The following is a 19,125-nucleotide window of genomic DNA, read 5'->3' as shown; positions in this document are numbered from 1 at the left end:
AATCACATAAGAAGTGGAGAAAGGGTGGTGCAAGCTTCTCCAGGGGATAATGGGGGGCTGCTGGAGGTGTAGCAAAGCCCCTGGTGGCTAGCTGACTGCCCCCTCTCCTAATCCAGGGTTTGTTATGCAGCCACACCTACTATTCAATGGACCAGGTAGGTGGGGAGCAGTGTTCCCTCTAAGCTGAGTTAGCCTGAGCTAGCTCACAGATTTTTAGCCTCCAGCTCACACCTTTTTGTCTTAGGTCAAGAAGGATGGCCCCAGAGCACAATGATTTATGCAGCAGCTCACAACTGTAATGCCAGTAGCTCACAACCTTAATACCAGTAGCTCACAAAGTAGAATTTTTGCTCACAAGACTCTGCAGCTTAGAGGGAACACTGGTGAGGAGGAGGAGGAGGAGGGGCATCAGAAAGGTTCAGGAGCTGTGCTCCTGGAAGCTCCTGCTGAATTCAAGGTGTGGACCAATCCAGTTAAACCAAAGAACTTGGATTAAATAAATTCAGTCATGCTATTTAAAGCCCTGTCCAATTTACTCACACTTAAGACAGGTAGCCTACTCCTCTAACTACCGTATTTTTCGCATCATAAGGCGCTCCGGACGATAGGACGCACCTTCCTCCTGGGGGGCAAGGAGGAAGCACGCTGCCCCCTCCACAGCTGGCACTCGCGAAACGCTGGGTTTGCGGTGGGGCCACGTGGAGCGATCCCAGCGCTTGCTGGAAGAAGATGGAGCCAGGCAGGGAGGCGCGGGGGAAGCGCCGGATTGGAGGCAGAGGCAGCGGATCGCCCCCCCCAGGAAGGTATGTACCTTCGGTCCATAAGACGCACACACTTTTCCTCCCACTTTTTTTTTGGGGGGGAAGTGCATCTTATGGTCCGAAAAATACGGTAAGTACTTATACTGAACGGACAACCTGTTTGGCTTCAAAAGACTCATAATACCCATCACCATATTCTGTCTATAGATAACTGAACACAGTGGTTCAAATACCCTTTGATATAAACCAGGGCTTTTAAAAATATTTTAAATAGGAACCCCTTTGCAATCTTCCAAGAGCTTACAGGGCTCTTCTTACAAGGCCTGCTGTAAGCTCTTGGAGGACTGGCTACATCAGGGGCTGTAGCCTAATATGCGAAGGAGTTCCTGCTACAAAAAAAAGCCCTGTTTAGAACTAAATCAACCTTAATTGTGACTTAAACTGCAACTTAATTGTTACAGATTGAGGAGGTTATCAGAGGAGTTGAACTCATTTGTTACAAGGGCTGGAACTGACATAAATTTTACTTTGTTGGGCCGGGCCATGAGAGCCGTAAAATGTAATGCCAGGTACTGATGACATAAACTTTATAAATAATACAGATAAACCCAATTAACTCAAAATTAAAAGGAAAAGCAATGGATTCCTAGCAGTGAAAGCAATTTATTTACTGGGAAATCCACAAAAGCCCCAATAAATGTATTTAATCATATGCAAGACTAGGTTTTTTCCAAGGGATACTATAAAAGGGAGAGGGGCGGTCTTACATTTCCATACAAATTAGTTACTTTTTGTATAAATAGCACTTTTAGAGGAGCAATCTACCTTGCAAATAAATAAGGTAGTTTTTCAGCAGCACTCCCATATGCTCAGCCTCAGCAGCCCAGCATAACTTCGATCCATCTTTTTGTTTCCTCTCATTCTGTCCTACCTTTGAGGTTCTTGAGGAGTCAGACCAGACTTCCCCCTCCACCACCCCATTCCCACCAACCACAACCCTGTGAGGTGCTCCAGGATGAGCGACCGGCCCTGGGTGACCCAGATGACTGGGTCCTGGTTCAGGAAGAGGGGGTGGTGGTCTGAACCTGGCTCTCCCATATCCCCCAGCACCACCACCATCCCTCCTGCATTTCTCATAGAAGCGGCAGGACTGAGGAGAAGGTCTGACTGGAGATGCTGTTTCTGAAACCTCCAGGGGGTGCTTTTTGTCCTCCCGTGATTCATTTTCCTTCATGGGCTGAAAACAGGTGTGGGGGAGAAGGGAAGTTTGCCATCCCTTGTGCTCCCAGACGCTCACTCCGCCTCCTGGCTCTCCAAATGTTTAGATGTGCCATGGCAACATCAGTGCCCCTATTTCCCTTTGCTCCTCCACTCACTTTCAAGATAGTGCTCGGGACATCTTTTCTGTCAGAGAAGCACGTGCAACACAGCCCAGCTGCCTCCCAATTCATGCACCAGCCCTCCTCTTCATCTCTCCCTTGCCAGCCCATCCCTTTGTTGACAAACTGCCACTTTGTGCGCGTGCTCTCAGTAACCCCCCTCACGGCCATCACTGGTGGCAGCACCAGCCATTCAGCTCTGCCCCTCCATGCAATGGTTTCACCAATCCTCACTGTGTTGTGGTCGGAGAAGATGAGAAGGGGGGGGGGGAAACCCCACGTCGCCTCTTTCTCCACCTTTACTGCCATTCCCCCATGCTATTTTACCTCAGCTTTAAAGTCCTGTGCCCTAATTATTTTCCATTTTTTGACACTTTTGACCACACACCTCACCCACCTGTTCACCTCCCGCCCCTCAACTGAGCAGCCTCCTGCCTTGCACCAGTAGCTCATGGGCTGAATAAGAGCCCTGAATAGACCAGTTCTGGCCCCCGGGCCGAATGTGTGACTCCCCCGGGTTAGAAAGTCAGACTGGGATCTGGGAGACTTAAGTATGAACCCTCATTTTGATACAGAAGCTTTCTGGGTAACACACTCTCAATATAACCTACCTAACAGGGCAGAATGGCAGGTATAAATGAAGTAAATAAATCTCATTTAAAAAAAAAAACACCTCAAACACCTTAAAGCTTGATCTACCTCTTGACACTTTTTTAAAATTAATGAGAGTTGATGGAAACCATAACAAACTGTCCTTTTCAAAAGAAGAAAACTCTTCTTATCACTTTGTATCTGGAATCTAGTGTCATCAAGCTTATCTATGTAACCATAAGGACTTGATATTAATTTCTTTGAAAACAAAAATCTCATATCCAGTAAGAACATGGAAAATTGCCCACGGAGTACAACACAGTTGTACTGAAACATTACTCAAAAGACATTTCCCATCCTCGTCTACATTTCTAGGTGAGGGCTTAAGATCATTTCTTTATGTAACCTTAAATTAATGCCGCTTTTCTAAACAACTACAGAGCATGCTCTTAAGAAATGCAAGGATAAGATAATATTTAAAGGCAGTTGGCAGACAGATGAGAGATTCTGGAGTAACAAGCTGAGTGGATACTAAGAATACCTTGCCAAATTACTAATTTTTCATTTATTATTGCACTGAGTCTCATTTGTGGAAGAAGCCCATGAAATGAAGACAGAAATTGATTCTGGTAAATTAAGAGTCAGGTCTGGAGATCAGGAAAGGGAGGTCAAGGAGGCAGATGGACTGAAATTTTTCCTTCAGCTGTTTTTTCTAGGTTGCTGAAATAAACTGACAACGAAGGATGACATTTCCACCCTGCTATTTGATCAAACAGAATCTCTGAAGGTTCAATGCAAACATAAATATACACACGCACGATGTTTCTTTTCCTAGGCTAGATTCTGTGCATTTAAATGTTAAGCACATTTGTTTGTTTAGTATATTTTTATTGTGCACTTCCTTTTTTTGAACTGAGTCACTTATATTGTTCTCCCTTCCTCCACCGTATCCTCATAACATCCTTGTGAGGTAAGTTACGATGAGAGTGACCGGTCCAAAGTCACCCATGGAAGAGTGGGGATTTGAACTCAACTTTCCAAGAGTCTAACACTTTAACCACATCATGCTGCCATTTCAACCAAGGTGAACCCAGGAACAATCTGAATACAAATATTTGTACAGTGCATTCACATGGCTATATCAGGACCATCCTGGGCTATAACGCTGCTATAAATTTACTATATAGTGACTGCAGGTATGTGAGTATTCAGACACCTTTAGCAGCTGGACAGACATCAACACAAATTTTACTATACAACCACAAGGTAATGTGGATTGTGGAGGTAAAATTGACCTCTCTGCATGCTACAGACAATTGGATCTTGCAGACATGTTTTTCTCCACTGGCTATCACATGGAAGGTGGTTACCCAAATCCTCCACAAAAATCTTGCAGCCCTAGTGCTGGATGGATTCAGAAGGCCATAAACCAAAATCTTTCCAAACGCAAGGCAACACTGTCCCTCGATATAGCGCTTCTCAAGGGGACAGCTGACATAAACAAGAGGTACTTTTGCCAGGACAAAAGGCAGTCTCAAATGGCTAAAGCAACTTAAGCATGCTAACCAATCAGGATGCTAAATAGAAAAGCCTTCTCATTCAGCTTTCCATGTGATTATATTGGCATCGGAATGGTCCAAGGCAGGGCTTCTTTTGTAGCAGGAACTCATTTGCATATTAAGCCACACACCCCTGATGTAGTCAATCCTCCTGGAGCTTACAGTAGGCCCTGTAAGAAGAGCCCTGTAAGCTCCTGGAGGATTGGCTACATCAGGGGGGTGGGGCCTAATATGCAAAGGAGTTCCTGCTACAAAAAATAAAAGCCTTGGTCCAATGTAATATTGGTGTTCAGTGGGAACTAAGACACTTGGGAATTCAAATCTGCTGCAAATTCCTACTTATATAATCCTGAATAATTTTTTTATTTAAAGAATGTACTTCCTGCTTCTCAACCCACAAAATGTTCCAACAGTGGCTAATGACAATTAACAAGCTACAACATAATAATTCAATACAAAAACATTATCCAGGTCTCACTAATGACAATTAACAAGCTACAACATAACAATTCAATATAAAATATTATCCAGGTATCACTATTAACAATCAAAATGGCACAAAATTACAAGCCAACATCAACGGGAGGTGGTGGCAGCTACAAACATAGGTGGCTTCAAGAGGGGATTGGATAAACATATGGAGCAGAGGTCCATCGGTGCCTATTAGCCACAAGGTATAGGTGGAGCTCTCTGTCTTGGACAAGTGATGCTCTGTATTCTTGGTGCTTGGAGGGGCAACAGTGGGAGGGCTTCTGGTGTCCTGGCCCCACTGATGGCACCTGGTTTTTTGGCCACTGTGTGACACAGAGTGTTGGACTGGACGGGCCACTGGCCTGATCCAACATGGCTTCTCTTATGTTCATAGGTTGCCTCCTGGTACTGGTATTCAGAGGTTTACTTCCTCTAAATATGGAGTAGGTTCCATGTAGTCACCATGGCTAATAGACACTGATAGACCTATCCTCCATTTCACAATTAAACTAAGATGTTAAAAGGAGGAAGGGGAGAGGGAGAAGAAGATTCTACCATACCGAAGAACTAAAAACCAAAACAGAGCATCAGCCAAAACTCAAAGGCATAGTAAACAAAAACATTTAAGCCCGGCACTTAAAAGTGCAAGCAGCTGGGCACCAGTTATGAATCACAGTGGGGAGGGTATTCCACAACTGATGTGCCACTATGATAAAGGCCCTTTCTCTTTTTCTGTTCCTTGTGAAACACCTCAAATGTATCTCCTAAGTTAATGCGATAACTTTCGAGTGATTTCTAGTCTCTCTTTCACAGTGGCTTGGTTGGTTACAGGGCTTTTTTTTTGTAGCAGGAACGCCTTTGCATATTAGGCCACACACCCTGATGTAGCCAATCCTCCTGGAGCTTACAGTAGGCCCTGTATTAAGAGCCCTGTAAGGAATTCTAGCAGGAACTCCTTTGCATATTAGGCGACACACCCCTGATGTAGCCAATCCTCCTGGAGCTTACAGTAGGCCCTGTAAGAAGAGCTCTGTAAGCTCTTCGAGGATTGGCTACATCAGGGGTGTGTGGCTTAATATGCAAAGGAGTTCCTGCTACAAAAAAAAAGCACTGGTTGGTTCAGAGTGACATAAGAAACATTTGTTGAACTTTGTTTACTTGAGAGTGTAACAGTTTTACTGCCTCTTGCCAGAAGTGACCTGAATTCAGCTTCCTGTGAATCTGCTAAGTATCTAATACATAGTACAGGCTTCAAAAGGACTTAATACCCTATCCTGTGGCATTCTCTCTTCCATAACCCCTTTTTAAACTTTTCCGTCTGTTTGTTTTTTGGTAACGTTCAGCCTGAAGAAGAAATCTTGTGAACTCAAAAGCTTGCACACCGTTACGTGTCACTGAATTTTTCTTTTGGGCCAATACAGCAGTAAACAACTTATTTCTACCTATATACTTGTCATGCTTAGCCCATCTTCCTGTGGAGGCATACAGAGTTCTACAGAAGGGCTCCAGAGATGGACAAAGTTCAGACAGGTTCATATGGGCATAAGTGGTCATTTATGCGCCCTAGATAGCCCTATGGAAAGCGTACTGCAGCAGTCTAATCTGGATGTGATCAGAACATGGAGACCCACTGCCAAGATCTTGTAGGAAAAGGTACAGTTAGGACACCAGCCAAAATTGGGCAAAGGCACCATGTGCCATAGGGCAATACTGCCCCTCCACCTATAAGTGTGGATTTAACAGTAATCCCAAACAACAAATTTACACTTTCAGGGGGAATACAACTCTGAACCTTCAGTCCCTGATCAGAAGTATTACCAGCTTAACAGCACCTCAATTTTGTCCGGATTAAGCTTCTATTTGTTAGTCCGCACCCTATCCACCACCACATCAGGGAGGGATGGTGGCTCAGTGGTAGAACATCCGCTTGGTAAGCAGAAGGTCCCAGGTTCAATCCCTGGCATCTCCACTAAAAAAGGGTCCAGGCAAATTGGTGTGAGAAACCTCAGCTTGAGACCCTGGAGAGCCGCTGCCAGTCTGAGTAGACAATACTGACTTTGATGGACCAAGGGTCTGATTCAGTGTAAGGCAGCTTCATATGTTCATATACCTGCAGATGCCGTTTCAACTGAAAATGAGAAACAGAAGACTGGTACACCTGACAGACCCCCACCCCCATGTTCACTGAATGTGCAGGAAGCCCACAATCAGTGACATTCCAAAGCCAGCACCACTGATAACGGGCAGCAGGTGTATTAATGACCACTTTATCAGTTCAGTTGTTCTCCCAGATGATCAAGCGATTGCAGAGAGGCAGGGCAGGGGAAATCCAACAGGCACATTCCCGCTGTCCCCCATACAAACTGTTCATTGGTCATGTGAGTTTGTCATGGGTACCAGTATAGCACTGAGTGTTGACAGCATGCTGATGATAAATCCCCAAACGACCTATCATAGTTGAGGGCAGGTGGGTCAACAGAGTCCCACAGCTTGGTTTTCTTTGAAGGTTATCCATTGCTCAAGATAGTTTCAGTTCCAAAACCAGATCTGAAGCCAGACTGAAAAGGATTCAAATTACCAGACCAATTTCACACCAGACCTTTAATCCTGGCTTAGCCCTGTCCCTGAGCTGATATTCTACACTAAAATCATGGAATCATATTGTCATAGAGCTGGTTTCTCTGATTCTAGTGTAGAATGTCAGTTTGGGGACAGGGCTAAGCCAAGATTAAAGGTCTAGTGCGAAATTGGTTCCAGTCTCATCCAAGAAAAGACAGAGATGTGGAAACTGGATGGAATTGTACTAGGTGAATCCCACTCATTTCTGGCATCATGGGCAGGGGTTTTTGGATCTAAAGATATTACTTCCATGTAAATTTGAGTAAATGCACCATCCTTTTTTTTTTTAATTAAACACTGGGGATATTACAACCTTATACAACAACCAGCCCAAAAGCTAATTTCAGTGCACTAGCTTCACAGGAAGACAAAAAACCTGACAGATAAAACAATGCCACTGGAATCCAGCTGCAGACTCTACTTGTATCAGATCTGAGGGTAACATACAGAAAAGAAGCTCAGAAATGTTGCGTGATCCAGAATCTACACTTATCATCCTAGACAGTTCTCTGTGTTGGAAGATATTAAGACACAGACAGAAAACTTGGGCCACAGTATGATATTTGATATTTCCAGTCTTCCCAAGATAAGATACACTGACACAGCAGGATAAAAATTCATGTCCCTTCTGTGCCATATGACAGTTTATCATCCCTCTGCACTGGAAGCTTAACATGCTTGTAAAAAAATTAAGTGCAGTATTATGTGACTGTTCTAATAATAAAATCACAGTAAAACCAGGGCCTCAAGGGAAAGCACACATCATGTTTCCACTAAAAAAGCCACATTCTGCCATGCATCATGTCATTCAAACATGTCATTTAAAGTGAGAGTAGAAAGCAGGATTAATGCATGAATGAGGTAGATACTCTGGAGTAATCTTTAGCATATGCTGCATTAAATCTATCCTGTAAGTGGCTGCTTAAATTTCACATAGATCTGAACCTTTGAAAATGAACAGTAGTACTTTGCTCAGACTTAAAGCATCACTTTGAGTTAATATCTTCCTGTGGTCTGCTTGGAAAATTTCTTTTGCTTGGAACTCTCGCATTCAGTGCACTCTGGGACATAGACGTAACTTATGCAAGTATTTTTCCTTTCGATAAGAATGCCATTGATTCAGCGGCAATGCATCTTGCTTTGAATGCAGAAGGTTCCAAGTTCAATCCCAGTATCGCCAGTTATTCTGTTTTAAGGAACAGATAGTACGTGATGTGAAATAGGTCTGTCTTAGACCATCCAGAGGCACTGCCAGTCAGAGTAGACAATACTTTTGTTTTAAAGTATTTGTGTGTGTGTGAGTGTGAGTGTGCCTGCATGCTCGGAAGTCCTGGTGACCTCTAATGGGGCTAGGACTTCTTTTTTTTCCTGAGAGGTGGCTTGATATATGCCTGCCTCTGCATCCCCGCTCTGGTATTCCTTTGGAGGTCTCCCTTCTAAGTACTTGCTCAGGTCAGCCCTGCTTAGCTTCTGAGATCTGATGAGATCAGCGTTGCCTGGACTATCCAGGTTAGGGCAGAGTAGAAAATACTGACCCTGATCGGCCAATTATCTGACTCGGGATATGAAAGTGGTGTTCATGTGCTACAGTAAATTTAAGATGGCAACATATAAGCCATTTAATATTGCAAATGATATTTTATATATATAATTTCCTATATATGTAATGCTGTTATAAGCTGTAGAGTACTTTGTGTTTTTCAGGACTGGAAACCATGCCGTGAAAAATCAGCAGTGGTTGAATACAGCCTAACTCAAATAGGACACAGTATCTTATTCCAAGACACTGTAATGCTGGACAACACATCCAATAACCATATCAGATTACACAGGGAAGCCATTGAAACCACAAACATAAACAAAATTTCAACAGGAAGGAAGAGTTTTTAAAAATGAATACAGCATGGTGTCCAGTCCTAAAAAACAATACACACACACACATATATAGCAGTCATGTAGTGAATATCTTTGTGCTGTGGAGGCAGCAGCTGTTGCAGTGACTTTCAAGAAATCTGCACAGCCAGACAGATCTCCAATGGCCAATCAGAAGCCTTGCTGGGCAAAAAGCTCCATCCAGACTTGCCCATTTTATAAGACCTCTTTGGTGGAGGGCTGGAAAGGTGTTGGTGGGTGCCACACTGGGGATTCCTGATTTACAGTCACTCTGCTTCACTCACAATATTGCTGGAATATCTACTGTGGCCCCCTTTCCCCACTCATAAAAAAAGATTAAAAGAGCAGAATCATCGGGATGGCAAGCGGAGGTAGTAAGTTTGTTGCAAAAGAAAAAACAACAACAACTCTTCAACTCACCCATGATGCTGTCTGTTCCGTTTGCAGGTGGTGTACAGGAAGAAGTGTTGTAATGGGTCGTGCCACTACGATGGAAAGTGGACATTGGAGGAAGACTGGAATTGATGTCTGAGGAGGAGTGTGATGGGTAGCTCTGCAAGAGAAAACCAAGGCAAGAGACCATTTCAGATGACGAAGAATGCATCACGGTTGGGTCCGTGTGGTTCTGGAAGCAAGATCTTCCAGCTTCAGAAACAGTGATGACATACTAATCAACATATACACCTTGCGGCTGAAACAAGGTGAGAGGTGCCCCCATACAACCAGTGTTCCCTCTAAGCTGAGTTAGTGTGAGCTAGCTCACAGTTTTTTAGCCTCCGGCTCACAGATTTTTGCCTTCGCTCCGGAAGGATGGCCCCCGAGCAAACTAATTTTGCAGTTCCTCACAACATTGTCAGTAGCTCACAATGTAGAATTTTTGCTCACAAGACTCCAGAGCTTAGAGGGAGCGTTGCTTGCAACCCCAGCAGGATGTCCTTTGGCCATCGCTCTGTCCTTCCCTCCAGCTTCCAAGGTCTCAGAATGGGTCACTGTGGAGGTTAAGTCACCTGCCCAGCTGGCTTGTTCTCCAGAGCAGAACACACCTGCCCGTTTCCTCTTTGGCCTTGGGGGAATACCCTCCCTGTATAGTGTAGTGCTCTGTCCTCATCCTTGACCCCACCCCTCCCTTCAGACTCCTACAGGGGTGGGTAGGACCATTTTGCCCACCTGCCTCTTTCCTAAGACTCCTGCTGTCCAGCCGGAAGATGTAGATCTAGCAGAGCCCCACCTGGACGCCTCTTCTAACTTCTTGCTGTGCCCACCCTGAAAGGGGTGGGGGGTGGTTTCTGAAAGGGCTCCCCACCCTACTCTCCTCCCCTCGAGGGAGGGTCAGCTGCAACCTCGCGACTGCCTATGTTGCTGCCCGCCAATGTTCCCTCTAAGCCGCGGAGTCCTGTGAGCAAAAATTCTACTTTGTGAGCTACCGGCATTAAAGTTGTGAGCTGCTGCATAAATTAAGTGTGCTCAGGTCATCCTTCCTGAGCCAAGACAAAAAGGTGTGATCTGGAGGCTAAATATCTGTGAGCTAGCTCAGGCTAACTCAGCTTAGAGGGAACACTGCAGCCCGCCCTTTCCTGCTGTGGGGCTTACTCCCTGACCCTTTCTTATGTACCCTTGGCCAGGAGCAGATGAGGGCTTCCGGCTTCCATCAGGAAGGGAAGGTGTCCCCTGCTCTCTTTACTTGCCTGACAGCCCAATGCTCTCTGGTCTGTGGAGCGGAGGGTTTGATGCAGTATGGAGGAGTCTGGGACACTGCTGGTCCCAGACACAAAGCTATAGCACCAGTCACGAGAGGTTCTGAACATCAGCCTTCAGGAGCAAGGGCTAGTTCTGTGCTACCTGCACCAAGAGATGTGAAGGGGTGTGTGTGTGTGTGGGGGGGGGGACTTACGGGTGGGGATGTCCCCCCTTCAGACTTGCCTCTCCTCAACAGGAGAACTCAAACAACTATAATCTCTATGTGTGCTGTAGACAACTATAATCTCTATGTGTGCTGTACACATACACAACATATTTTCAATTTTATTTTTATTGTTTAAAAGTGGCTGATTTCTCCCACAGTTATTACATTAGGATGCCTATGATGGCAATACACTACTGAAGAGTTTGATGTTTCCAGCACTGTAAATTCAGCAGAGCTTTTTCCGAGCAGGAATGCACAGGAACACAGTTCCGGCTGGCTTGGCATCAGGTAAAAAGGGTAGTCCCCTGTGCAAGCACCAGTCGTTTTCAACTCTGGGGTGACGTTGCTTTCACATTTTCATGGCAGACTTTTGCCATTGCCTTCCCCAGTCATCTACACTTTCCTCCCAGCAAGCTGGGTACTCATTTTACCGACCTCAGAAGGATGGAAGGCTGAGTCAACCTGGAGCTGACTACCTGAACCAGCTTCCGCTGGGATCGAACTCAGGTCGTGAGCAGAGGGCTCCTACTGCAGTACTGCAACTCTACCACTCTGCGCCGTGGGGCTCTTTGGCACCAGGGGGTGTGGCCTAATATGCAAATGAGCTTCTGCTGGGCTTTTCCTACAAAAAAGGCCCTGAAATTCAATATCTAAATATGCTGCTGTTTAGACTGTATGGGGCTGTTTCTGTCTAAATAACGCACTTTCTTGTTTTCTGTTCAATTGTTTTCTATTCTAAACAATCGTTCTCTATTCTCAACTTCCCCCTCCCCTCCAGATGGTAAAAACTAAGACTTATGAGCTCGTGTTGCATTGGGTACAGAAGCATACAGCCCTCCCTCTAAGACTGGGTTTATTTACAGTTCTGCTTGCAGAAAACAAAAGGATCTATACTGGTAAATTTATCAAAGATGCCAAACAGTACAACTACATACACTAAGTCACAAATGACAGGTTTTGCTTTGTTCCATGCAGTAAAATAAGTTTAACTTTGATACACAAGTTAAGTATACGTTTCCAATGTTCATTAAATGTCCAAGCTTTTATTTTTGAAAGTCCCAGGCAAAGAAATATTTGCCCTGCTTTGCCAGAGACTACAAAGCAACTCACAACAATAAATACGAGAACCATGAACATTAATTAAACTAAACAGAACAAGAGCCATTACAATTTCTACTATGATATAAATTAGGGTTGCTAGGTTCCTCCTGGCAACCGGTGAGGGATGAGGGAGGACTTACCAGGAGAAAAAGAAAGACCCAGGTCTCATCTCTGGCATCACACAGGAAGTGAGGTCATCACACAGCGATGCTCTGGTATTTGGGAAAAACCTCTACGGTGAAACCAACTTGTGTGATGACATCACTTCCTGTGCGACATCAGCAAGGAAACCTGGTCTTCCTCCTTTTAAGCCCCTGCTGGCCAGCTGATCAGTGGCTGTGGGTCAGGGTCTGGCAGCGGGGGAGTGCCACCTCCACGGGGCGGGGGGGAGTCTGACAACCATAATATAGACTTTGTAGATGAGGATAATTTAAATCAGAAATATACCATTGATGTGAAAAGCATCAGACGCAATACCAAGTGACTAGAGCATAAGCGGTCAGAATACTGGACAGAGACCTGGGTTTGAATGCTTACTCCATCGTGAAAGCTCACCGCATCAACACGGGACAGTTACCCTTTCAGCCTAACCTATCCCACAAGATTACTGTGTGGTTAAAATGGAAGCAGGGAGGTTCTAGATACACTGCCCTAAGCCCCTCGTGGGGAGGGAAGAAGGCAAAATAAAGTCCAATCAGATCTCAGAAGCTAAGCAGGTCTGTACTTTGAACAGAGACAGCCAAAAAAAGGCAATGGCAAACCACCAGCTACTTGTTAGAGTTGCCACAGGCCCCATGGAGGAAGGCTACGATAAGAATTCAGCGGATGGGCAGGTCCAATGCAGGGCCCATGGGGAGGATATATCCCAGTCAGATACTCTAGATCCAGACCAAATAAGGCTGTAAAAATCAACGCCAGCACACTGAATTGCACCTGGAAATAAACTGGAAGCCCCTGGAAATCTTTCAGTAGTAGAATTACCACAACATGTTTCAGTCAACACATTCACTGCTGGGTACCAGCCCAGCTTAAGTTTCTAAGAGGTATTCAAGGCCACCCCCACATACAGCTCACTACAGTAATCAAGACTTGACAGGACGAGGGCATGGACCATGATAGCTGGGTCATTTCTTTCCAGCAGAGATCATAGAAACTAGAGCTGCCCCAAAAGTGCTTTGGGGATGCTATCTAGGATTTCAAAGGCAGGGTCAAATCTAAAAGCTTCACCCAAGCTGTGTGATTAGGATCTACTGGGGGACGGCAGCCCCAACCAGAACAGATGATACCTTACCATTCTGGAATGAAGAAGGCCAAACTAATATTACCTCTGTATGGTCCAGATGGAGTTTGTTAATTTTTTAATAGCCCATTACCAACAAAAAGACTGTTTTATTTAACAGTCTCCTGTAAGGCTTCCATTCCTGCTTTTCCCACTCCGACTACAAATAGATAGCTGCTTTATCCATTCTTCACAACTGTGTCTTTTGGCTGTGGCTGTTCTATGCTGCCCTGTTTCCTTTGATTCCTTCACTGTTTATACCCTGCCTTCCTCCCCAGTGAGGACCCAAAATGGCTTACATCATTCTACTCGCTTCCATTTCAGCTGCACAACGACCCGGTGAGATAGGTCAGGCTGAGGGTGTGTGACTGGCCCAAGGTTATAACCCAATGAGCTTCCATGGCAGAGTTGGGATTTGAACCTGGGTTTCCCGGATCCTAGTCCAACAACTACATCATGCTGGCTCCCCCGAATTCAGTATGATTTGGCTGATATATATGCACATATACATATAGAGTATATAAACATATGGAGCAGAGGTCCATCAGTGGCTATTAGCCACAAGGTATCGATGAAACTCTGTCTGGGGCAGGGATGCTCTGTATTCTTGGTGCTGAGGGGGGGACAACAGTGGGAGGGCTCCTAGTGTCCTGGCCCTACCGATGGACCTCTTGATGGCACCTTTGGCCACTGTGGGACAGAGTGTTGGACCGGATGTGCCTTGGCCTGATCCAACACGATGGTGATGATATTGGTTTTATATCCCACCCGATACTCTGAATCTCAGAGCGGTCACAATCTTCTTTACCTTCCTCCCCCACAACAGGCACCCTGTGAGGTAGGTGGGGCTGAGAGAGCTCTCCCAGCAGCTGCCGTTTCAAGGACAACTCCTACAAAAAGCTGTGGCTGACCCAAGACCATTCCGGCAGCTGCAAGTGGAGGAGTGGGGAATCAAACCCAGTTCTCCCAGATACAAGTCCGTGACCTTAACCACTACACCAAACTGGGTCTCTTATGTTCTCAATCTTCTTCACACAGCACTTTTCAGGAAAAAAAAAAAGAAAAGAAAATTCTTTGGCTGCTGAAATGTGGTCTTACCAAGCGGTCATGAGGATGCAGACTGCAGTAGCTACTGGATTGTGGAATATGAGAAGAATTGCCCAGCATCCCACCATAACCGGGCTGATTCATACCACTGGAGGAGCTCCACGGATCACTGCTGTGATGGCCGTCTGTAAAGCGGAGAGAAAAACAAAGCTTCTCTGAAGGGCTTGGCGGTTATCTAACATTCTGATGTTGCGTTTCCCAGCAAATGTTAAAATTAGCATTCTAATAGGGTTTGATGCACACCTAATGTGCCACTGAGTCGTGTAATGGTTTATGTTAAAAGACAGTAATCTCGAACAGGGAAACTCTAAATCACCCTCCCGCTTCCTAAGGGCTACGCTAATTTTGTCTAAGTACATGTGCATGGTAAAAAAGTTTACTGAACTGAACAGCAAATGACATTTCTCAAATTCACTGCAAATGAGTCACAGGTCCCCCCGCCGCATGTGCAAAAAGGTCCCTCCTCCTGAAAGTTTGCACTATTTGGAACCTGAAAACCTTTACCCTGTGTTGTTATAAACCTCTGCTGTAGCGAAAAAGAAAAAGGAAAAAAAACAAGAGAACTTAACATGTGTTTTTATTGATGGTTAAGCATAGCACCCAAATAATGCGATGCATGTAAAAAGAGGATTTGGTTTCCCTGCTTATTGGAAATGGATTACAAGGCTTGAGGGGTGGGGGTGGAGAGAGCGGTTTGGTATCCTTACGACAGAGCAAAGACATTACCGCCACAAGATTTTCACCTTGTTAGACATCCTGCTATAAATTTTTGCATCACTACCAGGGGTGGAATTCTAGCAGGAGCTCCTTTGCATATTAGGCCACACACCCCTGATGTACCCAATCCTCCAAGAGCTTACAAGGCTCTTTTTTGTAAACTCATGGAGGACTGGCTACATCAGGGGTGTGTGGCCTAATATGCAAAGGAGCTCCTGCTAGAATTCCACCCCTGATCATTACACAAAATAGTTATGCAGCTCAGTCATGGATGGGGATATATAAAGTGTATACAGAACCCCCGTTTCTTCTAAAAAAGTTAGTTGTGCCACATGTGCATTATCTCATTTTTTTTAAATACAAAAAAAAATCTACAAATCTTTTTGTCTGGCTGTGGTGGACAATTACGGTTAATTGGTTCATAACGGGTTCAAGTGCGATTTTCAAATCCCTTTCAGACAGACAGCCAGAACATGGGAAATAGATAAGAACTTGTGATCCCTTCAGAATATGCTGCCCCTTTTTTTACGCACCAGATTAAAATGTTTTCTGTTCACCCAGACTTAAAGGATTTTGTCTTTTAAAGCTGTTTTCATGGTTTGCTTCAAGCCTATGAGCTGTTTTATGGCTATCATGTTTATGCTACTTAGGGTTGTTTTTATGCCGCTCTTACATTCCTATCGAGTTCTCGGCTTCTTTTTTATACTGATGGTCTCTTATGGACATTTTAAAAATGGTTTCTCTGAACTGCATTTTTATTTGTGATCTGTCTAGAGCAGATCTTTGGAGAGGCAGCATAATAAATCCACGAAATAACGAAATAAAAACCACTGAAACCGCAATATCCTGATTTCAAAACACGAAGTGCTGCATCTTGAGATTTACTGACTCGTTTCCCTTTCGTATTGACACTCCAAGTATACAATGATAACATAATCGAAGCAAATGTTAAAGCCCTTCACGCCTGGGTGGTTGTTACAGATCTTACCTGCCAAAATATTTGTGACATAATGTTAGAAAGCATATAGGACAGGGGTGGCCACACTTTGGCTTGGGAGCCGCATGTGGCTCTTTCACACATATTGTGCGACTCTCAAAGCCCCCAATGCCCTATTGGCCAGCTTGGAGAAGGCATTTTTCTCCTTAAATCACTTCTCCAAGCCAAGCCAGCTTGTGGACTGGAGAATGCTTTTAAAGTTGGTTGCTTTCCACCTCTCTTTCCCCCATTTCCTTCCTTCCCTCAAACATCTGACGTTCATGTCTTGTGGCTCTCAAACATCTGACGTTCATGTCTTGCGGCTCTCAAACAACTTACTTTATTCTGTGTGGCTCTTATGTTTAGAAAGTCTGGCCACCCCTGGTATAGGATTTCTACCTTAGAATCTGTTGGTTCTCAGGCAGGAGTAACATGAATTATCTATCCTTCCCCCACACTCTTTCTTTTCTCTTGTGGAGAGAACAGGAGAGGCTCCTCTTCCTGAACTTTAGGACAGCAGATTAGTTGTGAGGGCTGAAATGAATTAAGTGCTCCTTGCCATACAACAGATGAAGAGGTTATTTGTTAGGCAGGGGGAAAGAGGTACCAGAACATCAATTTCTCCTGTACTCTTTGATTAACAGCACTGACAGACCACAGAGGACAGTTCAAAGCTCTAATGTCACTATCAGATTCTGCTACAGGGATCTCCTCCTCCTCTCCTCAGACTATTTGGAAATTTTGCAGGTACTCTTGGATTTTTGCACTCATTACCATCCCATAAATTTAACTGTTGGGCGGGAGGACAACTTCATGCTCACAGAGAGCTCTTGAGATGTCATGGTTAGTGCTGGACTTCAATACGGAAGACTAGAGTTTGAATCCCTACTCAGCCGTGATGCTCACTGTGTAGCCTGAGGTGAGCACTACTGCTCAGCCTCAACAACCTCATAGTGTTGTTGGGTGGTCAACATAATAGGGAAAGAAACATGTGCATCGCCCTAAGCAGTTTGGAGGAGGGTGAAGCTAATGTGACAGAGATGCACAATGTGCACCGAAAACAGCCTTCCAAATGGAGGGAACAGAGGCAGCCACTGTGGTATGGCAGAGCTTATTTTCTGAATTGGAGAGTATGTTTATTGCCCTTTCACCACACCCCCTCCAGTCTAGAAATAGCAGCTCTCCAGCAGCCCTGGCCCCACTCAATGCACAGCAGCCAAGAAGGTCAGAGCGCCTGCTCCGGCTGCAACGCCACTGAGGATGTTCTCCGCAGCTGAGAACGAAACGTCTGGAAGAAAAACTTTCTCCAGTAGAACACGGCACTTGACCCCGAAAGATTCTACAAACCCTAATGATGTTACCAGCCGTGAAAACCTGAAATCTTTGATAGTATGTTTATTATTTCAATTTATATACTACTCTTCCCTGAGTTCACAGAGAAGGGCAGTAGTAAATAGGGAGGGAGGGAGAGAGAGAGAGAGGGAGAGAGAGAAATGTCTAAAGAAATTTAAAATAACACTCTTATCTTGATCCCCATACCCCCCAAATACTCCTACACTTAAGGTAAAGGCAGTCCCCTGTGCAAGCACCAGTCATTTCCAACTCTGGAGTGACGTTGCATCACAACGTTTCATGGCAGACTTGTTTATGGGGTGGTTTGCCACTGCCTTCCCCAGTCATCTACACTTTCCCCCCAGCAAGCTGGGTACTCATTTTACTGGCCTCGGAAGGATGGAAGGCAGAGTCAACCTTGAGCTGGCTACCTGAACCCAGCTTCCACTGGGATCAAACTCAGGTCATGAGCAGAGAGCTCGGACTGCAGTACTGCAGCCTTATCACTCTGTGCCACGGGGCTCCTAGGCTCCTACACTTAAAACACTGGAAATCTCTAGGTTACCACCTTATTGTGCCTTTGAATCTGGGTTCCACTCTTGAATGTATGCAATGTGCCAAATTCTTTGCTGCTTCGTTTGTTCCCACAACAAGCCTGTGAGGCATACTACACTATTATGTTTATTATGTTATGACAGGAGAACTGAGAAATCTATATAAACTGCCTGGGTTACAAGATCTTTTTCATAGCACCAAATCATCAGAGTGAACGAAGTATTGGACAGAGGTCTTCTGGATCCAACCCCGGCTCCCCAAATGCGTCCACGCAAAATCCCCATCAACTGCGCCCCCTGTACCTTGCATGAAGAAAGAACTAGGAAAAGTGCTGGCTGCTGGTTTTGAGGATGGATAGCCTGGTGAATCGCGATTGTAGTCGGCAGTGCTCGCAGAAGGGGCATAGACCTATGGAGGGAGAGGGAGAGAAAGAGAGAGAAATATTTAAAGAACACAAGTCCATCTGGTCCAGCATCCTGTCTCACACAATGGCAAACAGTTCTTCTGGATGCCAAACAATGGGGCATAGATGCCAAGGCCTTCCCTTGAAGTTGCCTCCTGGCAGTGGCATTCACAAGTCGACTGCCTCTGAATATGGAGGGTCCCCTCTGTCACCATGGCTAGCAGCCACTGATAGTTAACTTCCATGAATGCGTTGCCACTGAGAAGCACATTCAACCGGTGCTAAAAGAGCTGCACTGGCTGCCTGTTGTGTTCTGAATCCATCTCAAAGTGTTGGTACTGACCTTTGAAGCCCTATACGGCTGAGGACCTGTCTATCTAAGGGACAGCCTTTCCCCATATATACCCCAGAGAGCACTACACTCAGGAGCCCAAAATCTATTATCCATCCCCAGACCAAGGGAGGCCAGACTAAGCTCC

The 19,125-nt window shown here is 45.1% G+C and overlaps 1 protein-coding gene across 21 annotated transcripts in view; it reads right to left on the bottom strand.

Moving 5' to 3' along the window:
• The window catches only part of TCF4 (transcription factor 4), a 568,596-nt gene that overhangs the window by 58,133 nt on the left and 491,338 nt on the right, over positions 1-19,125 (bottom strand). For all 21 annotated transcript variants that reach the window (XM_060236144.1, XM_060236145.1, XM_060236147.1 and 18 more), the window contains 3 exons: positions 18,546-18,651; positions 14,655-14,788; positions 9,694-9,826 (listed from right to left, as the gene is read on the bottom strand). In XM_060236144.1, the coding sequence (XP_060092127.1) occupies positions 9,694-9,826; positions 14,655-14,788; positions 18,546-18,651 (373 nt within the window). The remainder of the gene's footprint in view (positions 1-9,693; positions 9,827-14,654; positions 14,789-18,545; positions 18,652-19,125) is intronic.

Source organism: Heteronotia binoei, chromosome 4, assembly GCF_032191835.1.
Source record: "Heteronotia binoei isolate CCM8104 ecotype False Entrance Well chromosome 4, APGP_CSIRO_Hbin_v1, whole genome shotgun sequence".
NCBI lineage: Eukaryota > Metazoa > Chordata > Lepidosauria > Squamata > Gekkonidae > Heteronotia > Heteronotia binoei.
This window is presented reverse-complemented; position numbering and strand designations above follow the sequence as displayed.